The sequence below is a fragment of the Aplysia californica genome, unplaced genomic scaffold, assembly GCF_000002075.1.
Source record: "Aplysia californica isolate F4 #8 unplaced genomic scaffold, AplCal3.0 scaffold00183, whole genome shotgun sequence".
Classification (NCBI taxonomy): domain Eukaryota; kingdom Metazoa; phylum Mollusca; class Gastropoda; order Aplysiida; family Aplysiidae; genus Aplysia; species Aplysia californica.
Genome location: NW_004797453.1, coordinates 382,313 through 401,679, shown reverse-complemented (window position 1 = coordinate 401,679; position 19,367 = coordinate 382,313). Strand labels below are relative to the sequence as shown.

The 19,367-nt window shown below is 38.6% G+C and overlaps 1 protein-coding gene across 2 annotated transcripts in view; it reads right to left on the bottom strand.

Moving 5' to 3' along the window:
- The window catches only part of LOC101863670 (translocation protein SEC63 homolog), a 29,636-nt gene that overhangs the window by 7,913 nt on the left and 2,356 nt on the right, over positions 1–19,367 (bottom strand). Inside the window, exons 2-16 of one of the 2 annotated variants that reach the window (XM_035969785.1) lie at positions 18,221–18,317; positions 16,157–16,271; positions 14,945–15,060; positions 14,303–14,364; positions 12,650–12,708; positions 12,137–12,187; positions 11,469–11,577; positions 10,247–10,341; positions 9,077–9,212; positions 8,191–8,283; positions 7,108–7,253; positions 6,478–6,625; positions 4,816–5,021; positions 2,681–2,848; positions 957–1,268 (exon numbers count right to left, since the gene is read on the bottom strand). In XM_035969785.1, coding sequence (XP_035825678.1) covers positions 957–1,268; positions 2,681–2,848; positions 4,816–5,021; positions 6,478–6,625; positions 7,108–7,253; positions 8,191–8,283; positions 9,077–9,212; positions 10,247–10,341; positions 11,469–11,577; positions 12,137–12,187; positions 12,650–12,708; positions 14,303–14,364; positions 14,945–15,060; positions 16,157–16,271; positions 18,221–18,317 — 1,913 coding nt within the window. The remainder of the gene's footprint in view (positions 1–956; positions 1,269–2,680; positions 2,849–4,815; positions 5,022–6,477; positions 6,626–7,107; positions 7,254–8,190; positions 8,284–9,076; positions 9,213–10,246; positions 10,342–11,468; positions 11,578–12,136; positions 12,188–12,649; positions 12,709–14,302; positions 14,365–14,944; positions 15,061–16,156; positions 16,272–18,220; positions 18,318–19,367) is intronic. The other variant, XM_005098451.3, reaches the window with a different exon arrangement.

Genomic DNA, 19,367 nt, shown 5'->3' with positions numbered 1-19,367 from the left:
AACACAAGGATCCATTCAACCATGAGTACCCAAAGCTACATACACTGCACACCTTACAGTATGGAGCTGTTTCTAGAGACAATAAGGGGAGGGGTGAGGTGGCCCAAATAGACAACATTTGTGGAGTTCATATAACCTGAAAGGTTAATATGGGCTTTGCCAAGGAACCAAAATGTCATAGAAGAAATGTCCACGCTTTTCAAGGCGATGGAGGAATCATGAACACTCTGTTATCCTCTGATAGTTTCGCGAATGGGAAAATGGGAAAGTCGCAGATGAAGATCTGCTCTGAGAATCTACTGAATTCTGCACCCTGGTGACGTTTAAAGGGGTGCGAACGGTGTGTGTTTGACCTGAAATGGTCATTTTGTCTGGAAATTTTAAGTTCTGATTCTCTACAGGTACTAACTGAGGAACCATTTCCACCCTTGACATCAAAGAAGGCCTTAGGGGTACTAAAACATTATTTCTGTACCTTGTGCGAAACTTACGAAATGAGTTGGTGGTGAGGCAATGTTCATTGCAAAAAACTCTCTGCTCTTTACTGATCTTAACCATGATCACAGCAGGCAAAGGAAACTTGAGAAAAACTATCTGCAAACTTCTGCTGACTACTGAAGTATGCAATATGGCTCAATCGTTGGGATTTTTAGAGGTAGGCCTTATGCAAACTAATGCGCCATGCTACAAATATGGGGACATAGCTGAAAATGGGTTGCTTTTTTACGCGCAGGTAAAACAAAACTGTTCTGTAGATTTTTCAAAAATGAATATCAAACAAATTCCTTTTGACTTCCAAATGTTATGTACAAATTTGAAGCGCAAAACTTAAAAGTGGAGGAAAAAAATTTTTTTTTAAAAGTTGTACAGTTGTTTTTAATCACACTGTACTTTCACCACAAAATTAGCAACGAATGACAACATGTCTCTACATGGAGAGTAAAAAACCTACTCACTCCTGGAAAGTATGGGCAATGGACTAGATGGCTTTCTTTTTTCTTAGTGTCTAGAGAGTTCTCCTTCTTGGACTCCATCTTGTAGTTATCCCAGTCTTCATCATCATCGTCGTCGTCTGTCGATTTTTTGGCCTTGGCCGGTTTGGCCGCGCTTGAGCTGGTCTCTTGTGTAGTTTCCTCCTCCTCCTCAGTTGCGTTGTTCTCCTCCTCCTCCGACGCATCTTCTCCGTCCTCTTCGGTCTGGCCCTCTTTCTTCTCCGCTTTCGATGACTTGGTTGGTTTCGGAGAATCAGTCTCAGTGCTTGTCTTCTGCTTATAAGGAAGATATGAACAAACAAAAAAACACAATCAGTGCTACAGTTCCATCGTCAAAAAACAAAAAGTCGCAAAAGTCCTCTCTTCAGGAAACACTAAACTAAACTGAAGTCATTGCTTTAAGACTCCTCAAATTTAGTTGACAAAACTTGGGATCTTTGCTTATGGACACTTTCTAGAAAGGGAGTCGTTTCTGGTAAGCATATAAAGACTAGACCAAAATAGAAAAATGATCAAAGTCACAACCTTTAAATTACTGAATTACTGATTTAACAAAAGTACTACTGTCTTATAGGACTGCCCACCCACCACTATATGTTTTAGTAATCAGCGAATAAAAAAGTATTACACTAGGTATTAAATTCATAATATGACCATGGATAGTCTTCTTCCCTGAGGTGTCAAGGGCAGCGGTTACAATCAAGCAAGTATAAATGTAATGTTAACAACGCTGTGATGAAAATCAGATCCAGGCAGGCTCGTCATTGTTAAGTTAAAAACATATGGGGGGGGGAGAGTTTCTGCTTGCATAAACAAAAGAAACTTCAGGAACTACAAAACACTTCACAAGCCTTTGATCATGATTGGATTGCGTATCAGAACACACCATGCCACGCACCCACCCTAGCTAATTGTATCGTTTCAAACAAAGACCCATTTTTTTTTTAATTCTCTCAATGGCCAAAGCTTCACCCACAACACAAAAGGGCAGGAATTTTTCAACACCTTATCAGTCTAATGTTTGCCTTACTCACGACTTTGAACTTCTAAAATCTCATGTTTTTCTACAGGCAAAGTGGTACTGAGTGACTACAAGAACTCAATGTTAAAGGACAGCTGCATGTGATGTAGTGATGTAGACAGTTTTTGTCTGGTATTTTTCTCCCCTTATACACTGGGCAGGTTGGCAGTGGCTTGCGACAGTCAAAATATATATATTTTTAAAAATTGGAATCAGAAATATTACTGTCGTACTTTTGTAAAACTGAATAAAAATCTTAACATTTCCACCAAATTTGCAATGACGGGCAGCCCTGGTCTTAGCTTACTCTTTAAAAAAAACTGTCAAAATGAACAACTAGCTCAGTCCCGAGTAACAAACCCTTTTTATGACAGGGTACAATAGAAAAACAATTGAAGTAGAGCATGTGTTGAATCACTGACAACAGACCGATGTCTGTTGTGTAGCCTTTAGGTACTTCACCATTGCATGCAGAGGACCAGAGTTCCATTCCCATGTAGGGAGACTATTTTTTAAGCATGTAACTCTTTCTGCTGGGACGTTGTCTTCCTCTCCGTTCAGGTTGGCCCTGATATGCAGGATCAAAGCCCGCCTCCTAAATTACCTCAATTGCGTCCATGGGGAGTGTAAAAACACCATCTTTTTTTTAAACCAAAAACAAACTTACAGCAGCAGCAGCGGCGGCAGTAGCACTCTCCACCTTGGCCTGCGCAGCCGCCTTCCACTGGTACACCTGCTTGGTCTTCTTCTTCACCTTTCCTCCCTTCTTCTTGCCTTTGCCTTTGTTTTTGTCCCAGCTCTTGCTCTTGCTGTCTGCCGCGTTGGCTACCTCTCCCTGGACACGACACACAAAAGGAGAGAAAAGAAAGACATTATTTTTTTTTCAATTCTTGTTGATGAGGAGAAAAGTAAGCCACATTATTATTTTCTTATTTTTGTTTAGAGGGAGAAAAGTAAAACTCCATTGTTTTTTGTTCTTGTTTGTTTGTCTATTAACTCTTCGTGTCCCGTGAGCCGGTGAGAGCGGCTCAGGGTGAAGTGGATTTGGCCGGCAAGCTGCTAACAGCGACTCGCTACAAGCGGTTCGCTACACTAGCCTCCATTAAATACACGTGAAAGTAATATTTCACGACATCAACAGAAATTATGGTCGCAAATACCGAAAATAGGTCTTTTTCTGTTTGCACTCTCATTCTGCAGCGTTTGTGAGGGCGCACAATGCTAGATTTGATGGTTTGTTTCCCAACAGCTGATTTTCGGTGTCTATTTTGTCTGTGTTTGTTAGGGAGATTATCATCGCTGAAGATTGCTCCTGAAATAATTATAGAGACAGTTTTCTTGTTTGGATTATACTGAGTCAAAATTTTCATTCAATTTGGATATTATAAATCTAGATCTACATGTTGGATCTTGCTGAAGCTCTATTCAGGTTAGTTCATCATAAGTCTGTGAATGTGACTTTTTTTTATATACGGTTATTGTACACCTTATATTACACCTGGATACTTCAAAGAATTACTGGGGGCTCTCGTGGCCTAGAGGTTAAGGTGTTGGCCTCTCATTCAAAGGTCCCGGGTTCGAATCCGGGTAGCGACCAAAAAATTTTCTTCTCTAAAATTGTCTCCTTTCACCTCCTTTCCTGCTCTCTTGCAATGTTCTGTTGTCTGCTTCCATTTCCACTTTCTGCCCCCATCCCCTCACCTCCTTTGCCCCTTCCTCTGGGCTCCTGACTCTTTCTGCAGCCTTTCTACTGCTACTCCTTGGCCCCTCCTCACTGCTGTCTTTCTGCCACACCCCTGATCTTCTGGTAGGAAAGATCTACACCTAGCCTTCTCGGACAAGGGCGAAAAATCTCGGAGGGCCCGTGTGCAAGTTGCGCACGTTAAAGATCCCTTGGTGGTCTAAAATCGATAAGAGTAGGCTTCATCCGCCACCCGGGCAAAATTCAAAATTTCCTACCAATTGAAAATATTAGGTGTGTCCCGCGCGCTCATATGACCTATGCAGTTGCGAGCGCCGCAAAACACTTTACAAAAACAAAACAAACAAAAAGAATTACTCAAAATTACTTTCAAAATGTGCATAAAGACAGTTTTCACATTTAGGTATATTCAAGCAAAACTATAAATGTAAGCCTTTGATTTATTGTACAACAAGTGTGTATATATGGAAATCTAGATCTAGATCTAGCTGTGTTTACACTTTTTATGCCGAATGTGGGTTCTGATACAACATTTTTTATTTGGGTGTATTTGAAAAGAATGGGCTTCAAAGTAGCTACAGTCACCATGAATGTAATCCTAGAATGTATATCAACATTTTTGCTTCTTTTACTTTGGCTCTGTGTTCAAGTTTTATAAAGTTACACCCATATTTGTGTGAAAGGTGTTAAGTAATATTGCAACATTTTGGGGGCTAATGACCATTTACTTCAATAGTCTATTTTTTATACTTCAAAAAAGGCATCTAAAATGAACACCAATAAATGCAACTTTCATTTCTAAACACAAACATACCAAAAGTTTTGAAGTGGACCTAGTAGTTTGAAAGTTATATAGAGTTTTGTAACCCACCCTACTGCTGTATAGGATCAGTCCCTGGGAGCCTTCGGGCAGAATTAAAATCCTCTACCAACATGAAGAGTTAAGGCTTTTACTTTTTAATTGTTGGTGGATAAACAGGAAGATATCGATAGAATAAAAACATGCAAGGTAAACATGATATTTTCACTTTTTTTTTACTGTTGGTGAAATCGGTATTAAAAACATTAAGGAATCCTTAGAAATCAAATGAAAAACTTGCCTGATTTCCTTCTTCAACAGCCTCCTCATCCTCATTCTCTTCTTCGTTCTCCCCATCAACCTCTCCGGCAGCCTCTTCCACAGCCGTCTCCTCGTCGGTGAGGATCATGTCTTGCTCAAACATGTCCCCCATGTCCTTTCGCACCAGAGACACCGTCACAGTCACAATAGAGCCAGCCGTGATAGTTGTGTCCTCTTCATCCAGCACTGAAAAAAAAAGCCCACGACTCATAACAGTTTGTTTTAGTAGTTTTACGACGCTCACAACTGCATAAGGTCATATGAGCGCCAAGGGGTGGATGTCTGCAGAGAAGTCCTTACAGGGAATCAGACTTAATCTGCTCACCTCTCTAGCTTCAGCAGCACAAAGTCTGCTTCGACTATCAAGGCACCTCGCAAATAGCGGGTCACAAGAGTGTGACAAACATACAAAAGAAGTAGAGGAAAATGACAATAGTAGGAATTAGGAAAGAAAAAGCAGCAGTTCCCAGTTGTAGATCAGGCACAGTTATGAGCATGACATTGTTAGATCAGCCCATTTACAATTCTACTGTGCATGAACGAGAAATGTCCCCCTTTTGAGAATGGCCTAAAGACACTTCAGTCAGTGGCACCGCCCCAGGGGGTTCGACTCATAACAGAGAGCAAACCCAAACAATCCCGATCTAGTACAACAATCGAACCTACTGTAACGGCCACCAGTCCAACCCACTACCCCCCTTGTGTTTTTGTTTTTTTCCCGTAACTGGGTCACAACGCGGTGGAATCAGGCACACGTCAATTTTTTGGCAAATGGGAGTTATTGGTATAATCTTAAAGCCTCTTCACTTGTCAAACGGGAAGAAAAATACTGTTTTCTTCGATTTCATTACTTTGACGAGCCCCTGATTTAACCATGAGGCCTCAAAATATATAATAATACTATCTATGACGCCCATCTTTAACAACCATTTTTCTCCTTGACAATGGGTAGCCGTCTTAGATCATTTCAACAGTACTTTTAATTGTTAATGTTTTAAACATCCCCTCTCCTCCGCCCATTCAACACACTTTAGATCATTTAGTAGGCGGGGTACTCCAACCTCAAACCAGACTCAGGGGAAACAGAATCCCAGCGGACTGAAAGAGAACTTCGATATTTAAACAAGTCCCTCACTCTAAAATTCAACACATATCTTTCCTGTGTGACTGCAAATAGTCTAACTACTACATCATTGACACTGGTTCTGTGATTTAAAGAACATGAAATGTAACTAAACATATTTTTGTTTTCATTAAAGATTAAGGTCAGAATAGCAAAAATTCTCATTCCTTTGCATTATAATATGCTCCAAGATAATTTTCCTTAACCCTTTCAGTGCCAGTTAATAAATTTTAGCATACCGTGGGAGAGCCAGGCCCTAAATGGGAAAAAGGCTGTACACAAAGGCTAGTCAAAACTATTTCTGTGAGAAACTATTTCCTATTCCAAAAAATAACAAAAAAATAAACATTCTCTCAGTAGGAAGTATTTTAAGCCACACAAGTTGAATACAAAAATGAAACTTGATTTTCAATGTTCGCACTGAATCCTTAATTTGATTATGTTGAAAATGGTACTGAAAGGGACACTAAAACACACTGGCTTTCCTCGAAATCGAAGAAAGTAATGGTTAAGGTTTACCTTCTGTCCTGACTTTCATCTCGAGGTAAGGCAACTGTGAACACACGGTCATCACATCTTTGTACTCCTGGTCAGAGAGTGTGCGCAGCATATTGCGTCTGTCATCGTGGTTCATGTTCACAAAGTCTCGGATGTGGCGGATGTCCCTCTGAAAGCAAAGACACACTTTTTTTTTAAAGGTCAATTCCAAGGAAAATCTACTAAAGAGGAACACAAGTAAAGAAAATTGAAAATTTTGCAGGAAGCATTTCATTCCAGACTATCAGACACATGGTGAATCGATTCCCAAACCAACTCCAAACTATACACAATAAAAATAGAGATTGAGGGAGGAAGAATGAACAAGGAAATAGACAAGACTGACACCCAGTGTCTTTAAAAAAAAAAAAAAAGAGGATCCATTTAATTAACATTCCCTTGCTTTAATTTTTTGTTCAAAGTTTTGTTGAAATTAGTAGAGATTACAAAGTTGTTGCCTTCTAAGGGTCCTCTATTTCTTTAAAGACGCCCTGTAAATAAACTTTAACTGCATTATTTTGCACATGCAACAATTTCTGCAGCAGATGCTGATGAAAGATGAAAGAGAACTTCATACTTTAAAAACAAAAGTTATTTCTCATCTAGTCTCACCTTCCTGGTGGTAAAATGTCGGAGCATGTCAGGGGTGATGTGCGGCAACTGCTGCAAGGGACTCGCCTTCTCATCCAGGGCCTGGATCACCATCTGGCTCATCTTCATGATATTCTCAATTGAGTCCAGACGAGGGGGCTGGCTCACTGAGTGAGGATAAGGGAATTTGTCATACGATAAGCAAGACATTTGTTTGTTGTTGTTCTCTCTTCAACTATAGGGAACCAGCATCTGTGGCGTTTAGTTCAGTTTAGTAGGCGTTTTACTGCCCTCGCAACTGCAAAAGGTCATGAGCATGTAAAACACAAGTTGGTTACATTCACAACAGTTCACAGCACGCCTTGGTTTTAGTCAATGATCAGAATAAGTGGTTAAAAAATTTAAGGTAAAAATTTCTTAACAATAACAGCAATTTAAAATAAGAAAATTTCATTTTATTGTAAACGATGGAGAACAGATTTTTCTAATTTCTACATTTATAAAACTTCCTTCAGTCCTTTCAGAATTCTAACATTCTGTTAGTATGTGTCTGATTGTAAAGTCAGTATCACATCCGACACAGAAGGGTTTCTCCTCTTCCTGCAGCAGGTATGAGGTGTCAAGAAGGTATGTCTGATATGTAATTGAGTAAACATAGTTTCGTCTCTTCTGGTGAGGCTTGAAGGTGTTTTTGGTCCCAGTCGGGGCATGATATTGTGGAGTTTATTGTTTAACTGGTTACTCCAATGTTTCTCCCACAGACTGGAGGCATCTGTGGCGTAGCAGTAAGGAGCTTCGCTGTCTCATTCAGGAGACCCAAGTTTAATTCTCGAGTGGGGAGAATTTTTATTGAGTATCTCTGTCTTTTTGCTGGGATGTTGTATCCCTTTCAGCCTGGGTTGACAGGGCCAGAAGCCCACCTCTTAAAAGATCTAAATTGTGTCGATGAGGGCATGAAAACTCTCTTTTTTTTAATGTATGGGATTCAAAACAAGACTTTTTTTTTCATTGTACATGTATATGGGTACACCCAAAAATTATTACCAAAAGAGAAGAGGCTTGCCACTAAGGTGTAAGTGATAAAGGAGAAGAAAAAAAACTTACCTCTTCCAGACATTGCCATGGCAACCAGACTGGCACAAATGTTAACCATGTCATTTATCAAATATGGACATTTCTTCAGGATGTAGTCTTGGTCTGAAAATCACCAAAAAAACATCATAATAAAGCTGATTCTTGATTGAGAATCTCCTTATCATGATTTGTTAAGACTTTACTTAACCTTCACAGTTTCTTTTCAATACAAAAAATAAATAGCGGAATTGATATTTAACCTTTTACCTTTTCATTATAAAAATTACATTTGTTAAAAATCACACAACAAACAGATCAATTTCTCAAACAATCTCTTGAAACAATCAAAATTCAACAGAAAAGCCCCAGCCTGCAGATACATCAATATGACAAGCACCTCTATGGACTGTCCAGTTACATACAGTTTGTTTTTTGTTTTTTTGAAAATTAAACAGAAGCACATCCACATGATAATCACCATTTAGTGCTGGGAAAAACAAAAAGACAGACATAAACAACAGAGAGGGGGAAAAAAGAGGTAGAATCTATTAATGGCACCCTTTAACCATCTGAACAATTTTTTTATTAAACTAAATAGAACAACAACAACAAAAATGCTTTTCTTTTCTATCAACAATCTGAAATACAACGTGGTTTCAAAGTTTTTTTATAAATTCAACAAAAAAAAAGGACTCACTGTGTAACCGCCATATTCCTCATTGCTCTCCCCTGAGTGCTGCCATTTCAATATTGTTCTTTTTTAAATTAATGCGATAGAATAAATTCTGAACTCAGAAACCGCAGTGGATCTGACAAAGGTAGGCAATTAAAACAGGACTTTGGCCACAGCATATGTGGCATGGGTTGGCAGAGAATTAGAATTAAACTGAAGAGTATTGTTTTTCTCATATCTCACCAATCTGTAACGTGTTGGGGTTTAAAGGCACACGTTGGAAGTGGGCCAGCAGCAGAGTCCTGGCCTTCACACTGTAGGCAAAACACAAAGGACGCTCCTTATTCTTCTCCTGAACATTCTGGAGCTGTTTGATCAGCTGGAATAGAAACGAAAAAAAAAAGTCATGAAACAAGCACCTCAAATGAACAAAAACTTCATTAATTTAATTTAATCTCCATTGACTTGGCATAAATGCTAAATTTGTAACCCTCCCCCGCATCTTCCCGCATCATGATAATCAAAACATTCTGGTTCTTGTTTCTATAAAACATAACTATTTTTCCCACTGTGACCCCGTCAGTGATCCAAGATCCTTGCTGTTGAGCACTAGGTCAAGGAGTTTTAAAAAATGGGTCTGACTTTATTTTTACCAAAAATTAATCTGTGTTGCTTTTGTTGCTGTCATTTGCAAATGTAGCAGCTGCTGGGCTCTTACTTTGCTATAAGCCACAACTTTTTCCTCGACGCTAAAATCTGTGGCTTAAACAACAATGCAGCTTTTTAGAAGATTTTTTTTCTTTTGCAGGTGCAGTATTCCATCTATTCTTAGTGTACACCTAAAATATAGAAAAAGTTGACATATTTTCCTAAGCACCACGCTTTAGCGTTCCCTTAAGAAACACTGTCCAACAGATGAGTGAGTACTTTTCGAGACTCTCATACATTCAGATGCCTCGGGGTGAAACCTACAAGCCAGTACGGCTTATTTGTAAAAAAAAGTTCACAGATTTTTTTTAAAATTTAGTGAATGTGGATTATATACAGAAGCGCTCAATAGCCCGGACTTAAAAGAGTATGAAACTATCTTAGCTATCTTTCCTACCTCATGAGAATGAGAACACCCCTTGACTAAAAATTCTAGGTTGTAAATTCTATCCACACTTTACAATCCTTCATAATAGAGGTGAGAGGTCTTGGATTGGAATGATGACAGTTATCTGTTGGGTCCTTGCACTAAACCTGAAACTATTCCTTTCTCTGCAACAAATTACACATTTGGTAAAAGAGTCATATATAATAATAAAGATATTTGGGGGAAGGATAGAAACACAAATCTAATTTTTTTAAAGGGAAATGGGATCAATCGGCAGCTGTTACGCTTGAATTGTAATCATTTTAACTCAAACGTACCAGCGGCAGTTCTTCATTGTCTGTTGGTCTCTCAATCACTTCTGCGTTATGCATGCGGTCAAATTCACAAGAAGCTGCCAGAATCATCACTGCCCCTGTTAGAGACAAATGAAAACTCAAGAACATAAAGGAAATCAACACTTCAGATGCTACCCGAACCATGAATGCAAATCCTTGGTCAAGATATATGATTTCTCAACCAAAAAACTAGGACCTCAAAACTAGAGGGTTTGTGGCTTCAACTTTTGCATCGTTATTTTCTCCAAGTACTTTATCTGAAACACATCAGTCACAATGGTTTGCCACTCACTTCTCTGTTCAGTTGTTCTCAAGAAAAAAAAATGTTAAACCTATATTATCCTGGACTATAGCACATCAACCACTTTTGCTTGAAAATAGAAAACACAAATCCTTATGATGATAGCAATCTAGAGGCCCATCACATAAAACTGCTATCCAGAGCCAAGTTGTACTTATGTCAAGATACCATATGAAAATGAAGCTTCTTGTACCTTCCTAAAATGTTTGAGTAAAGAGAAGCACATCAATATAAATTAGTGCCAGGGAAAAGTAAGACAGACAGATAGAAAGGAAAACAGGACCTACCAGTGGCATCCTCCAACCACCCACTTTCTCAAATGTGTAAGTTCAGTAACCTTTCATCAGCACATGATACCAAGTTTGCAAAACAAAAGGCATCAGACAAAGAAAAAAAGACTTTTTTACGATATGTCATACCACTGCACATGCAGCATGCGCGAGAGAAAGGTACAATAGAAGACCACATCATTCACTGTTTTTAATTTCTTTTAAAAAAGTAAACATTTTTAGGTAAACACATAACAGCTGACCATTGAACTGCAAAGCCCCAGAACAGAGCAAGTTTAACAGTTCTTGCTGGAGGACTAATCCAAGAGCCCAACCACCTAAAATATCAATGACATTGCGCCCCAACCATCTAACTCATAATTTTTCTGTGATATCTTATTCTTAAACAAGCAAATAAAATAAACCTCATTTTAAACCACACCTATTTACCAGTACATCCCACCCACAAGACCAGTAGAAAAGTGCTAAATACTAATGGGATCAAAGTATGTTTACCCACATTTCAAGAAAATCAGATTTGTTTCCTTCTTCTGTAAAAGCATGTCTCCAGACGTCAGATGGTTTTCGCCAAAGGCTGTTAACATTTATTTCCCAAAATTAAAGAAGCACTTACGTTTCAAAATCATATTCGAAGTTTTGTTGATGAAATAATAGTAAAGCCGAGTTGTGTCCAGCAGAACTTGGTCTCCGCTAAACTTGATGGACCGGTACCACCAGATGCCCTGAGATAAAGTGAAGGGGCATATTCTTTAGCATCAAGTGTCTTAACCATGAAACAAATAACACATTTTATGCCTAGGAGGCAAAAATTAAGCTTTAAGAAATGAAGAGTAACTAAAGACAGAATATCTCTTTTTAAAAAAGGGTATTAATTTTAATATAATAACAGAGATGTATACATACAAATCTTTGCCGAATTACAAATGATTTTTTTCTCAGCAAGCATTCTATTGTTCATTGTGGATTTTCAAAATGAAGCCTTCTTGAAGACAAAATTTATTGATCATCAATAGATGTTAGAAATGTGACCAAAAGCCATTAAACAGCAAAACATTCATTGTAAGAGATTGATTGTTACAGTCTGACCGATAACAAAGTTCCTTTACACCGAGATCTTTTGCAAGGTGCTACTGAGTAAAAATTCCTTATCAGCATTTTCTCCATTCTTATTCCAAGTCCGGTCATCTTGTTGATCAAAAACAGTTAACAGTCAAAGATCTACAAGTCCCAGAGCATCAGTCAACACCTGTTACTTACAAATTATTTACTAGCACAACTCACCACAACGACAGGAAGGACAATCATGAAGACCACCCCATACAGGGCTAACACCTGGGAAAATAGGAAATTTATAAAATCAATGTAACCAAAATGAGCATTCCTTGGCACAGTAATTTATTTTTTGAGAGAAAAAGAATAACAGTAACGCTGCCACGTGCAGCACTACATATATTCTTTAACACAAGATCAAAGAGGGATAAATATTTCTTCAAAAAGAAAAAAAAATTGAAGTATTGAACTTGAACATTGAGACTGATAAACAGTAAAGCCTCAAAATGGTACAGATCTACAACACAAGTTAGACAATTGCAGAAAAGCATAATCTTAATGCCAGCAAAAACCTCAAAGACAAAACATAGCCTCAAAATTCCAAGTGAGAAATGTATTTATGTGTTCACTTGAAGAAGTCTTTTTCTACAATAAACACATGAGTAAGGGTGCCTTAAGAATATCAATTCTTTCAAGAAGTCAACAGACACTTATTATAGACTATGACTTTTCATCAGAACTCACCCACATAGAGTTTTCTCTCTCAACAATCCATTTTGGTAAAGCAATGCCAACTCGTAATGCTGGGGAAAAAAAAGAAGTGTCAAAAGATAAGCATATTGTGAAAAAAAATAATTTTTAATCCATAAGCTCATTAATTTCTATTGTAAGTGTTTTAAACCTCCATCCACACAAATAACCTCATTTGGGAGGCAGACGGCTTCAACCCCAGGGTTAGTAGGATACAACATCCCAACACACAGGCACATACATTCGTCGATTTAAAAAACTTCCCCACTCAGGTATTAAACTCATATATCTTTTGTGTGCAATAGAGTGGGTGTCGCATTCAACAAGGTCACATTCAACGAGAAGTCGGCTACAACGAGGCAATCCTTAATCCCCGATTTTTTCCTCTATGTCTCTTTGTAAATGTATGTCAGCTCCAGCGAGGTTGCAAACAGACCGAAGTTGCTTTCAACGAGGTCGCGATAACCAAATAAAAGCAATTAGCGGCCCCAAAAGAAAAGAATTATTTTCCTTTCTGTCCATCACACGCGAAGCACAAGGCCCATCCTCAATTCCTAACACATTGTATGGCTAGATCTAGTGTGCCTCCTAATATTGGCCCCAAAGCCAAGAGGATGGGCGAGGGTTAGCCTATGGTAGGGATGGGAGGGGGTGGGTGGAAACGCAATGTGGTCTGTGTGAAACTGGAAGAACTCTGGATGGGTAGGTCTAGATCGAGACCTTCATTTTTTCAGTCGAGAGGTGGAGTCCAACGAGGACTACAAGCCGGTCCCGGCAACCTCATTAAATGCGACACCCACTGTACTGAAGAACCTAACCATTACACCATACCCCTGTACAAGTATCTAGTCTAATCCAAACCAACAAATCCTCTTGAAATAAACTTAGCTCAGTTATCTCAAGTCTGGTCAGTTGCAAATGTATACTCGCTAATCAGTAGAAATAGAACATATGACTGACAACATCAAGCATTTAACAGGCTGCAACCCTGTATATCCAGGAGGGACTGAGATTTTTAACTGGAATCGAGATGTCTGGCTAGAAAAGGGAGTAAATGTAAAGTGGTAAGAACTTTTCATTGTTGAAGACGTAAAGCAATAAATATTCACCTTTAATATATAACTAATTCTGACAAATCCACATGCGTGCGCCTATGTGTACATGGGCACTTTTGAGAGTGCTAAACAAAGCATATGTAACAGGCATGTAGTAATCTGTAAATAGTTGTCGATTCTTTGTTCTAGTACGAGTTTTATGGCACTTGCAACACAAAAAGGTCATGGAAGAGCCGAACATTAGATATGTTACAAGACAGTAACACAAAAAAAGGAGGGGAGATAAGGAAAATAGATGTTTGATGACAGACAGATAGAAACAACAGAAGGAAAGAAAGAAAAGAAGTAAGAAGCACTGGAGGCAGTTTCCCACCACCAGTGACCATAAGGAAATTTGAAATAAACTCCATCAGCACCATTGAAGAGGTGGTATAGACGGCAGACACTATGAAGAGGACAAATGTTTAGGGATTTAAAAAACTACATTAAAAAAAAGAACTTTCCATTCCTCAAGAAACTAAGACTTACACATAAGTATGGGTATGGTCAATGCAATAACATTACAACAGAAAAGACAAATAAAACTCTTTACCTTCAGGGCCATCTGGGTTTCCGTGCTCTTCCCAGTTCTTTCTCGACTCTTCATCTGTTAACCTGTTATTCAAAAAGACAAATGATTCTCTCTATCACAGACAAAAAAAAGCTTTTTATGCTCAAATATAGGCAAAGTGTCAAAGATGATGGATAAAACACATCTGCCCACGACATTTAGAGTCTTTCATTACAAACAACTTTGGCTACCAGAATGATACTGGTGCATCTTTGAAAACAGCACATGAATGCAAGGCACTACCTTCTAGTAGGAAAATGGAGGGTGCATGTAAAACTCAAAGGCACTGAACATTGTAGGACCTACAGTTAACTACCCTGAATTATTGTGATATTGAAACTGTTTATACCTGTATCTGCACAACTCAAATCAATTAGGAGGTGGAACGTTTCCAGCCAACAGGTCAAGATTGGTCAGAGGCTGAGAGAGACACAGAATCCTCGCAAACAGATGGAGATACTCTCAACAAATAGACTTTCCGGCTCTGAAATCAAACTCATATCCTCAACGCGGAATGTCAAAGACAAAAACCATTGCGTCACAGATGCAGTCTACCTACTCCTGAGATCTAGCAAGGGAATGAAGAAAAAGAAACAGAAAGGCCAGCAAATTTAGGACACTTACGCTGCATATGCTTTAGCAATTCTCATGAACTTCTTGGGGTCGCCAGTCTCTCTGTCTGGATGGTAGATCAAACTGAGTTTGCGATAAGCTCGCTTGATTTCTGCAGCAGAAGCTCCCTGGAGAAGAGAAATTGTTCCTTCATATTAATTCTCTATCTAAAAAACATTGTTTTTGCAAACTAATGTTCTACACCCTCAGTGATATGATTTAGGTCATTAAAGAGACTGCCTGATTCAATTCTGCCAATACGGGTCGACCTGGACTGAGAGGGATTTTACGTCTTCGCAAACAGACGAAGACACTAGATTGAAAAACCTCCCCATATGTGAATCAAGCTCACATCTTCTGCATTTGACAGCAAAGGCCCAACCACTACGCTACAGATGCCAGCATTTCTTTATCTTGGAGCCCGTGCTTGGACTTGGAAAGATATTACAGAGTAGGGATTATCTGACAGCGAAAGTTTTGTTTTTAATCATTGGTGTGTGAGCCTGGAGAAAGGCTCCAAATGTCGACAAAGCTATCTTTGAGCAACACACTGAAAAGGCCAAAAAAGTCATACCAGGTCAAAAATTTAGTAAACACACGTTTAACCATTTCTTAATAACATACCTAGTGAAAGGATTTTATATTTTAAGTCCAAATATTTTTTATCAATTATTTTTCAAAAGGTACTTCTCCAAAGGTTATAAATGTGCTAGAAATTGGGTCAACATACTAAGGCTACAGCCATATTTCTCCAAACTTTGCTTTTGCACCCTGTGTCACAAAATGTGGAATATCTTTAAAACTACTCATGATATTGAAGAAAAAAATTTTTAATCAGCGTGTTCAGCATTTCATTTGCTACAAGATTATGCCCATACTTCAATATCCAAAATTTCCAACAAATGGGACTTTTCTCCAGGCACACACAGACATTTATAAGGATTCAAAGGCTGATCCTACATGAATTTTTTTATTGATTAAGTCTATCCTAGTCTTAAATCATTGCATGAGTCATATCAATTATATAATTACAGGATTAACAATGTAAACAATGAGTTTCATTTCCTACTCAGACAATAGTCAAAACCCCTGTTCTGTGTCTTTTCTCTCACTATGACCTACATTATCCCTCCTCAAGTCCTCCCACCCAACCCATACCCAACAACCAACCATGATCAGTCACTAAACAAAATAAAAGACAGCATATAAAACTAAAATACTCACGCGGTCAATTCCAAGTTCATTAAAAGGGTCATATTCAACATAATCAAGCTGAATCATCGAAACTTTCCAAGCCAGCAAGATAAATATCACCCAGCCAACAGCCAAACCAATTTTACTGTGAAAAAGAAAAAACAGAAAGGATAAGCAAACACAAAATTAAATGCAACACCACGCGGTGAAATCAGGCACTTATCATTTTTTGGGGCATGTGAAGTTATTGGTGTCATCTTAAACCTTGTTCATTTGTCTTGCTTTCGGTGAAAAAAATACCCTTCTATCTTGAATAGAAGTTGAGATATTTGAGTTTGAAGTAGTTGGGGGTTGCCTGGTTTCCGAGGTCAAATTAGTGAGAAAATGGCCACCAAAGTTTGATGACTTCCATTGCATTGAGAGAATTTGCAAACTTAAATATTAAATATTTAGTTCCTTTGATTAAAAACTTTCAGCAAGATCCATACAGAAATGCCTTTTCAAATGGAATGAAAAGTGGTGAGATAAAAAATAAAAATTCAATTTAAAAATTGCCAAACCATAGGAAAAATACTGTTTTTTTCTATTTCATAATTTTGACGAGTGTCTGCTTTCATCATGATACCTCACAAATATATTTCATAAATTGTAACCATTTCATGCCGCTACAGATACGCGCTAGATCAATTGGGAGGTCAGCTACTTCAACCTTGCCGGTACAGGCAACTCCAGACTGAGTGGAACACAACATCCCAGCAGACAGACAGACAGACACAATAAAATGAAAAGCTCCCCATTTGGATATTTATATAACTCGCATTTTCTGAGGGAAACACTGAAGAGCCTAGCCATTACACCACAGACATCCTTTAAAGATTTTCTGGGGGCTCTCGTGGCCTAGAGGTTAAGGTGTTGGCCTCTCATTCAAAGGTCCCGGGTTCGAATCCGGGTAGTGACCTAAAAATTTTCTTCTCTAAATTTGTCTCCTTTCCTGCTCTCTAGCAATGTTCTGCCATCTGCTTTCGTCTCCTCTTTCTGCCCCCACTCCCTCATCTCCTTTGCCCCCCCTTCTGGGCTCCTGTTTCTTTCTACAGCCTTTCTACTGCTACTCCTTGGCTTCTTCTTACTGCTGTCTTTCAGCCACACCCCTGATCTTCTGGTAGGAAAGATCTACACCTAGCCTTCTCGGAGAAGGGCGAAAAATCTCGAAGGGCCCGTGTGCAAGTTGCGCACGTTAAAGATCCCTTGGCGGTCTAAAATCGACAAGAGTAGGCTTCGGCCGCCACCAGGGCAAAATTCAAAATTTTCTACCAACTGAAATAGTTTAATGTGTCCTGCGAGCTCATATGACCTTCTGCAGTGCAAACGCCGTAAAACACTTACAAAAACAAACAAACAAAAAGATTTTCTCACTCACTAGTATAAGACTCAGTTCAGACTATCACTAGGAGTTCAGCAAAACAAAAAGGGACATAATTCACTACTGCATTAAGATTGTGATCCAAGTAACAAATACACATCAAAGGGCATAATCCATAAGGGCTAAAACTTGTTTTGGTAGGTGATGGACTTGTCTAACATAAAACTGCTTTCCAAGAATATTAACTCAAAAGAACCAACATACTTTATGGCATATGTGAGTAAAAAACTTATGCACTTCCCAGCTTTGCTGAGCAATTTCTGAGTGAACATAACTGTAAGTGCTTTCTTTTTACTCATGTGTCTGTAGAAAGGCAAAGCTAGTTACCCTCTTACTAAACTTTGAAACTTTGTAAAGAGACGACAAGGATATTGCCAGAATTCTTGTTACATGCATACAGGTGAAAACCAGCCGTGCAAAAATTCTCATAGGTAGATCTGAATCGGTTGACAGAAATTAAGAAGACTTGTTCTCTTCATTATCTGCTATAATCAGATATAGCATAATGTCATTCCTTTCCACTTATTTCCTCAACATAACCAAGATGAATAAATTAATAAATTAATTACTTTAACAACAGAAGAAAAATATTACCTCTTAACTTATTTCATTTTCATCTTCTGAGTCATACAGAATTTAAACTAGAAATGCAGTATAAGTAAGAGAAAACGTACATAACAGTTGGCTTGATGCTAGCCTTTTCCTTTGCGATGTTTTCCCTTTTCGTAATGCACTTTTGACACAGACATCTTCTCTTTTTTTCTTCATCGTCTGAAAAATAGAACATACAATCATATACACATCAAACACGGCTCGTATAAACAGAGCTGCAGGGGTAGATAACTTTAAAAACATGGTGAATGTTATCCAACACAATGGCAATTAAATATTAACTTATTAAATAATGTTCAAATTTTAAACCATTGTGACCATATAATAATGTAATAATGTGTTCTTCTTACTTTGGTATTCAAACCACACTCAAATTCAGAAAGAAATAGCAATCAATTTCAAGCATAATAAAGAGAAAAGAAAGAAAAGGGAACACTTTTCCTTAAAAAATACTCATATACAACATGTAATTTGCAAAGTCAAATGCTGCTTGTATTCAGGATGAAGAATGCAAAAAATAGACCCCTCTAGAAAAAACACCCAAAAAATGCATTTAAATTACCCATTGCATATTGTCTAAAAGCAAGAACCCTGACTGAAAAAAAATGTACGTGTCAAAATATAAAGAGTAGAGAACGTGTGTACAGAGCAGGCTTCACTATTCTGTTGCGAGAACAGGTGCTTCTTACCACCTACCTCCCCCCCCCCCCCCCCCCCCCCCCCCATACTGGACATGCTTGACTCCCTCAAGTCTCAAGTCTTATCTGCCTTCCTTCTTCATCTTTCTACCCTTTCGCGGTGAAAAAGTGTGGGACTTCAAAACGATTAGCAGTAGTCAAAAATGTTATCCGACACACTTGAAGATGAAACATCATGGAAAAAAATTCACATGAGGCCAGTATAAAAATGGTGTAGGACAGTTTAGTTTTAGTAAGGTTTTACAGCGCTCGCAACTGCCTAAGGTCATATAAAAGTGCCAAGGGGTGGATGTCAATAGAGAAGTCTGCTTCGACTATCAAGGCACCCCAGAATAGTTCACAAGAGACGGCCCGTGATACGAGTGTAAAAAACGCTCCAGCGCTCTGCAGTTGATGTCAAAGAGACAGAGAGAGAGAGAGAGAGAGAGAGGGGGGGGAATGGAAGGAGAGAGGGAGGAAGGGAGGGAGGGAGGGAGAGAGGGAGAGAGAGAGAGGGAGAGAAAGAGGGAGA